Source organism: Carlito syrichta, unplaced genomic scaffold, assembly GCF_000164805.1.
Source record: "Carlito syrichta isolate Samal-C Ts95f unplaced genomic scaffold, Tarsius_syrichta-2.0.1 Scaffold303244, whole genome shotgun sequence".
NCBI lineage: Eukaryota > Metazoa > Chordata > Mammalia > Primates > Tarsiidae > Carlito > Carlito syrichta.
The window spans coordinates 284,817-292,194 of NW_007247340.1; the positions used below are offsets into that span (position 1 = coordinate 284,817).

Below are 7,378 nucleotides of genomic sequence, written 5' to 3' on the forward strand. Positions count from 1 at the left end.
TTATGTTTTTGAAGAACCAACTTGTCATTTTCTTGATTCTTTGTATGACTTTATTAAGTTCTGCTCTAATCTTTACTAATTTTTTTCCTTCTGCCGTTTTGGGGTTTGGTTTGTTCTTGCTTTCCTCCCCTAGTTCCTTAAGTTGCATCATAAGATTGGTTATTTGTAATCTTTCTGCTTTTCTGATATAGGTGTTTGTTGCTACAAACTTCTCTCTTATCTCTGCTTTTGCTCTGTTGGAGTCTCACTCTGTCGCCCAGGTTGGAGTGCAGTGGCATGATCACAGCCACCACAGCCTTGACTGGCAGGGTTCAGGTTATCCTTCTGCCTCAGCCTTCTAAGTAGCTGGAACTACAGGTGTGCACTACCACATCTGGCTTATTTTTTTATTTATTGTAGAGATGAGGCTTCGCCAAGTTGCCCAGGCTTATTTTGAATCCCTGAACTCAAGCAGTCCTCTCACCTAGGTCTCCCAAAGTGCTAGGATTACAGTCTTGAACCACCACGCTGGGCCTGTGTTTTCTTTAATTTCTTCATTGACCCAGTGGTTATCAGAATTAATTTCCATGTATTTGTATGGTTTCCAAAGTTCCTCTTGGTATTGATATTTAGTTTTATTCCATTGTGGTCTGAGAAAACACTTGATTAATTTCAATTAAAATTAATTGAAATAGACTGTATGTGGCCTAACATACAGTCTATCCCGGAGAATGTTCCATGTGCTGATGAGAAGATTGTGTATTCTGAAGTTGTTGGATAAAATTTCTTTCTTAAATATTTTACAAAATTAGACCAACCTGGGCTGGTCTAACAAGATTTTGGTCTAACAACATAACAAGATTTTGTATGCATATTAAAAAAAAAATAGGCCGGGCTCGGTGGCTCAGCCTGTAATCCCGCACCTTGGGAGGCTGAGGTGAGTGGATTGCCTGAGCCCCTGGGTTCGAGACCCGCCTGGGCAACTTGGTGAGACCTCATCTCTACAATAAATCAAAAATTGGCCGGGCGTGCGCATGCCTGTAGTTCCAGCTACTTGGAAGGCTGAGGCGGAAGGATCGCTGGAGCCCAGCAGGTCAAGGCTGCGGTGGCTGGGAGCGGCCACTGCACTCCAGTCTGGGTGACAGAGTGAGACTCCAACTCAGAAAAAAAACAAAACAAAAAAATAGCCAGAACTGGTGGCATGCACCTGTAGTCCCAGCTACTCAAGAGGCTGAAGTGGAAGGATTTCCTGAGCCCAAGAGGACGAGGCTGTGGTGAACCGTGATTGTACCACTGCATTCCAGCTTGGGTGACCACTCTAGCCTGGGTGACAGAGTGAGCCCCCTGACTTAAAAATATGTATATATTTTATAGAATCACAAATAGAGTTGGGAGGAACCCGAGAGATCAATTTGCCCCAATTTGTACATAAGAGAAGTAAGATCAAGAAAATTAGGTGATTTGCCTTTAGAAAACAAGGTTTCCTGTAAAACTCAGGTCTTATCTGCTGGCTGTCCCACTACTGTAGCAATTCTCAAAGTGTGGTCTGGGGAACCCAAGATCCCTTTGGGGAGACATGAGGTCAAACTTATTTTCGCAATAATAATGAGACCGTATTTTCCCTTTTCATTCTTATTCTTTCGTGAGTGTACAGTGGAGTTTTTCAGAGGTGGCATGACAAGTGCTCCTGAATCCAGAAGGAAGACAAAAGTAGATATGAGATTTCGGGGTGTTTTACTTAAGCTAGACATTAAGGGGACTTGCAAAAGTACAAAATGGTATTTCTCTTCTATTACAGTTTTTCATTAACCTTCTATTATATTTCTATTGCATGGTTTTTCTTTCAAGCTATACATTAAAAGGATTTGCAAAAATACACAATGGTATTAATTTTCTATTAAATTTTTTATGTTTGGTAAAATATAGGTATTTCATTAAAAATGTTATTTTTAACATCACCATGTGCATTATTATTACATTTAAATTATTATATTTTTAAAATGGTAAATATTGATTGACATAACCCAAATAAATAGAATATTCAGGGGCTTTCAATAATTTTCAGATACTATTCTAATAAATAGTATTATGTCATTAATAAAAGAAGGAAACATGGACAATACCAGTTACCAAATTTGTTAAATTGGTAGCGTTATAAAAAGGTATTCTGTGAATAGACATTGGAGACTCAGAAGGGTGGAAGGAGGAGGGTGATAGATGATAAATTACCTAACAAGTACAATGTACACTATGTACTTGTTAGATGGCTACACTAAAAGCTAAGACTTCACCACCATGCAATATATCCATGTAACAAAACTGCCCTTGCATCCCCCACATCTATAGGAAAAATGAATTTGGTGGCACCCTGCTTCTCTTAAAAATAGCTTGGCTGTTTGGAATAATTTTTAACTCATTATATATGATTGCAAACTCCTTATGTGCCTTGGAATTTAGGTTCGTGCTTCCACATTCACAACTGACTTCATTTAACTTTGTGCTAAATATACAAATGCTTAAAGATATGTGGAAACGATTGAATATGCTACATTTAAATGATTTTAAACTAGTTTTTAATTGTATCAACTTTATATAATTACTATGTATTTTTTTCAGGGAGTTACATTGTTCTCTACACATTGCTTAATTAGGTTTGTAGAAGGGGCAGGTGACAAGACAAATTATCTTTCTAGAGTAAATGAAAAGGACAAAAAAAGTTTTTCAGATTTTCTTCCAATGTCTGTTTCTGCTCAACCCTGAACTCATTGATCCTCTATTTGCCCCACTCCAACTATTTATTTTTAATGATAGGTTTTCAATCTCAATCCTGTAATCAGATCTATAGTTTTCTTAGAAAATGAGCTACTTCTGGGCAGAACTGGAAACAGATGTAGGAGTGGCTTTATGGAGGGAAGTTTTAGGAGCTTTTGTGAACATGGGGTTCTAGAATGGCTAGGAGAGCTCAACTATTACACTTCATAACGTTTGCTCCGCTTTCTTTTTAGTAAAGGTTGTCAGTGCAGTTTTCCAGTTGTTCATGTCACAACTAGATGAACATAGAAGAGGAACAAATCCATGCCCCTTCTAGAACAAACACAAATCTAGAAGATCAGGTGGAAGTCTCCTTCTGTCATGGCTTTCATGGCTTTATGCTGACATGAAACCACATTTTTGTGATTAATGAAGGTTGGGAGATAGACTACTCCCTTCTTTGGGCTCATCTATTATTCTCACAAATCATTTATTTCCTTGGCTCCACAGGGCATGTTTTTACCCTTTTTCTTTAGCAGTTAGTGCTGGAAAGACAAGAACTTTGTGTTTTATACACTATACGGTAACATGTAATATATAAACATGATACAAAACCAGAATCATTGTGATTTCATTTTCTTCCATAATAAAAGAAAAGATTGGATCCTTTACTTATTTGCATCCTTTGCTCCTCCAATCCTGTTCAATAATTCATCAGAAGGCAGTGACTTAGTGGTAAACAACATACTGTTTCCCCTTGTTGGTACTCAGTAAGCTTTAGCTTCTGCAATCTGTTCTCAGAAAATGAATCCCATAATTCCTTTAATCATTTTAGTCACTCTTCTCTAGCTTCATTCAATTAGACTACAACTTTTTGGCAAGAGAAGTACTTGAATTGAACAGTCTTCCCATATGTTATCTTAGAAGAGCCGTAGGAGAAATGCTTGAATCTTTTATATCCATGTCTCAGTGGCTACAGTCTTTCTGAATGATGCAGTTCTCTGCATATAGTAGGTATTGAACAAATGCTTCTGAATGAAAAATGTTGAATATGGACTTACTGCCAATTTATTCTTTCCCCCATCTATTTGCTAAGCCCTTTACTAACATTTGGTTTCTCCTTTGGATGAACTACCTTTAAATGGCAGTGAGACTTTTAATATATGTCACATTAATGTCATGAATTTGGTTATATACCATACATCCAATCCAGCTTTAGAATGCTTTTGAGAAAAATGGGCATAAGTGGCATTAGAGCATTAATGCTAAATCAAGAGCCCAGGAAAGGATATTAGGAAAAAACCCATGGATACACGTTGAGAAAAGGAGATTGTCAAAATAATTGGTGAGAAAAAGAAGGCAAAAACGAATCAAATTGTGTATTAGATAATAATAAAATTTCTAGGGGAAAATTTGGGGTAGATATGCTACAAAGAAAAAATTATTTTCTTACCATGTCCTAATATGTAGCCCAGCTTGGGAATTTTTTTTTTTTTTTGGACATAGGAAAAGAAAGCATTTCAGAAACAAAACCAAACTTTTTCACAGAACATTTTTTCCATAGCACAAAGGCACATATTTTGCATGGAGACAAGCAAATGTTGGAAAATGTAGTAAGACTGAAAGCAAATATAGTCTCAGAAGAGGGTTTACAAAAATCCGGGTGAGGCTCTGGACCAAGACTTCGAGGGAATTAGACATTCTATTAGGGATCTGGAAGAAAGCACCAAGAGCAAGTCAAACACTAGGATGGGAGATATAGTTCCTTTTCTTGGCGAAATCTAAGAGTCCACAGCAACCACATTGAGGATGCAGTTTCAGGTGAACATCAGGATAGACCTAAATCCAAATCTGGATGTAAATTAGGTTGTATAGAGCAGAAGCTTTAGACTCAGTTGTAGAACCAGGGTCAATGAGAGGGAAATTGACATAGTTTTTGGGAAATAGGGCTTTTGAAATGGGCCAAGAAAGTCAGGCAGGACTGATTGGTTGCAGTATTGGCTTGGGTTTCCTCAGGTTTAGAAAAGCTGGACAGAAGTGATCAGCCATGGTATACTATACACTCACTCATGGAACATGCTCAGAGAGGGTTTGGTTTGATTCAGAAGAAACTCTCTATTCTTTCCCATCAATAGTACTTGAAGTTAAAGTTTATTTTGTTTTATTTTATTTTACTTTTTTGAGACTGAGTCTCACTCTGTTTCCAGGCTGGAGTACAGTGACACACTCATGGCTCACCACAGCCTCTACTTCCTGGGCTCAGGTGATCCTTTCACCTCAGTCTCCTGAGCAACTGGGACTACAAGTGAATGCCATCATGCCTGGCTAATTTTGGGTGTTTTTTTTTGTAGAGACGAGATTTCACTGTGTTGTCCAGGCTAGTCTCGAACCTGGAATCAAGCAATTTTCCCACCTTGGCCTCCCCAAGTGCTGGGATGACAGGCATAAGCCACCGTCCCCAGACTGAAGTTAAAGTTGATGGCAGCAGAAGTGTAATTTCAGACTCCCTTTACTCGTGGAGAGAAAGCGTCTCTTATTTCCTCTGACTGAATTAGAATTGTTTCTGGGACTCTGTGGGATGGCCTGTAGATGATTCCATGTTCATTGTAGACAGCTGGGATGAGCTGGGATTTGTCAGAGAATGACATTTGGAGAATTGGAAAGGCTAAAGAAAGATAGCTACAGTTACATAATGAAGGGCCAGAATTAATTTGGAGGCCAGAGAGACCCAGAAAAGAAAATAAAAATGGGAATTACAACTGAGTAGATCTTTGCCATTGGTAAAAATCTGGGTCACTTATAGCTGTATTTTTCCATTTGTGTTTTTGTGTCTAGGCTCTGATAGCATAGTTGTCTAATAAGTGTTTCATCATCTGAATCTGACAATAGATATCATTCCGGAATACAATTGTTATATAACAAAAATTCAGTATGTTGGAGAAAAAAGTCAATCAACACAATTTCAAGCTTTGTATGTCCTTTGTTTGCAGGGAGTCAGGCATAAACGAGCATTTGGCATTCGGCTCTTCTAGTGCATTGCTAGCATATCGTGCCTTGGGCATGACCCATCAGAATCTGATGTTGATCTTTTATTACCTGCCAGACCCCTCTGGAAAAAGCTTCCGTGGAATTCATCATCTGTGGTCTTTGTTGTAGGTATACATATAAATACACGTCGAATGCATTTGTTGAGGCTATTTTGGTTTCCAAAGCTGATTTAATAAAAAGTGTTGAGATGAATGATGAAGCAGACCTTCTGCAGGAGGTATGAAGCTAATAATTAAAATGTTCTTTACCGAAATACTGACAGCAGATCTTATTTTTCTATGTCAATTATTTAAGTGCCAGTAAGAATGAGGGCATCGCTGATTATACTTGCTGTGTGTCTGCTTTGGAGAAGTTTATGAAGAAACTCTTGTCTGCTACACAGTGAGTTTATAAATGTCATAAAAACTAAACAATTCAAAACTTTCATCTAGCAAAGCTCACTTAGTTTGAATGCTTATTTAAAATAGCTTCAATGGCACTGAGTTTCAAAAGCAGAAGTATGCTATATGAATTTTTATTCCTGTTTTGGTTGTCATTGAGAGAATAGTCTTTATTTTTCTCAAAACTCTGGTCTCGTTCTAATAAAAATACCCTGAGGAGGTTAAATGACTAAAGGTGAAAACCCGTTTTTAAATTATATTTGAATGCACAGCATGTTAAGTAGTGATAGTCACCCACTGGGTCTAGAATATATTAAAATAATCGGTTGTCAACCTGTAGCGTTTCTCATCAGTTCCCAATGGGTATGTTCTGAATTTTTACTCTCATATTTCCGATGGACCATTCTGAAAAACCGAAGTATAGATTTGGAGGCAAGCTATGGTAAAGTCTGGGAGGATGTGAGTTTTCTTTAGAAGGCTCAGAAAATATAGTGCAGGAAGCATGAAATTAGACCTGGCCCCCACGTCTCCTCATAGTGGAGAAGACAGCTAAAATCTGAGGCAGAATGGGGTCGCTGTTATATATAGTGAATGTAAGCAGTGCTCTGGAATGGAGGCAAGAACCAATGTACTTTCCAGTAGGAAATGAGCAAGGCTGTGTGAAGAAGGGACACATTGAGGAGTAGCTGTGGCTTATCCTGTATTGTCATGTCATTGTTGGAGACATCAAATGATGGACATGTTTGAGTAAGAGAAAGAATTTAGGTGATAGTCAACTTATAGCTACAAACGAAGGCTTAGAGAAAGAAAGTAAACATGATTAGTATGTATGCCATTAGCTTTTTGGGAATTTTATTTCTAACTATTTAACTTCTTTTTGGACTAGGCTTTATTAACTACTGAGCTATGTATGGCAGGACTGGGTTTTCTTCCCTAGCACTCACAGTTGTAACCTGGGATTCCAGGCGTTACAACTTCTGTGAAAATCCCTAAGAGCCACACTCTCCTCAAACCAGTCCAGACCAAATGTTGATTATTTACACTTAGAATAGAAAAAACATAAACAGATAACAACATGACTTTGAAGTACAACAATTCTCACAGCAAGAGACATACTTTGTCTTTTGGGGAAGAGTTCCCAGAGAACTGCAATATAATATTTTATATATATATATATATATATATATATATATATATATGTATTTTTTTTTTTTTTTTTG

The 7,378-nt window shown here is 37.7% G+C and overlaps 1 protein-coding gene across 1 annotated transcript in view; it reads left to right on the forward strand.

The window, feature by feature from the left end:
* The first annotated feature begins 5,936 nt into the window (after positions 1 to 5,936).
* Positions 5,937 to 7,378, forward strand: part of LGSN (lengsin, lens protein with glutamine synthetase domain) — a 43,647-nt gene continuing 42,205 nt past the window's right edge. Inside the window, 1 exon segment of the mRNA XM_021712416.1 lies at positions 5,937 to 5,995. Within this exon segment, the coding sequence (XP_021568091.1) occupies positions 5,966 to 5,995 (30 nt within the window). The 5' untranslated portion in view covers positions 5,937 to 5,965.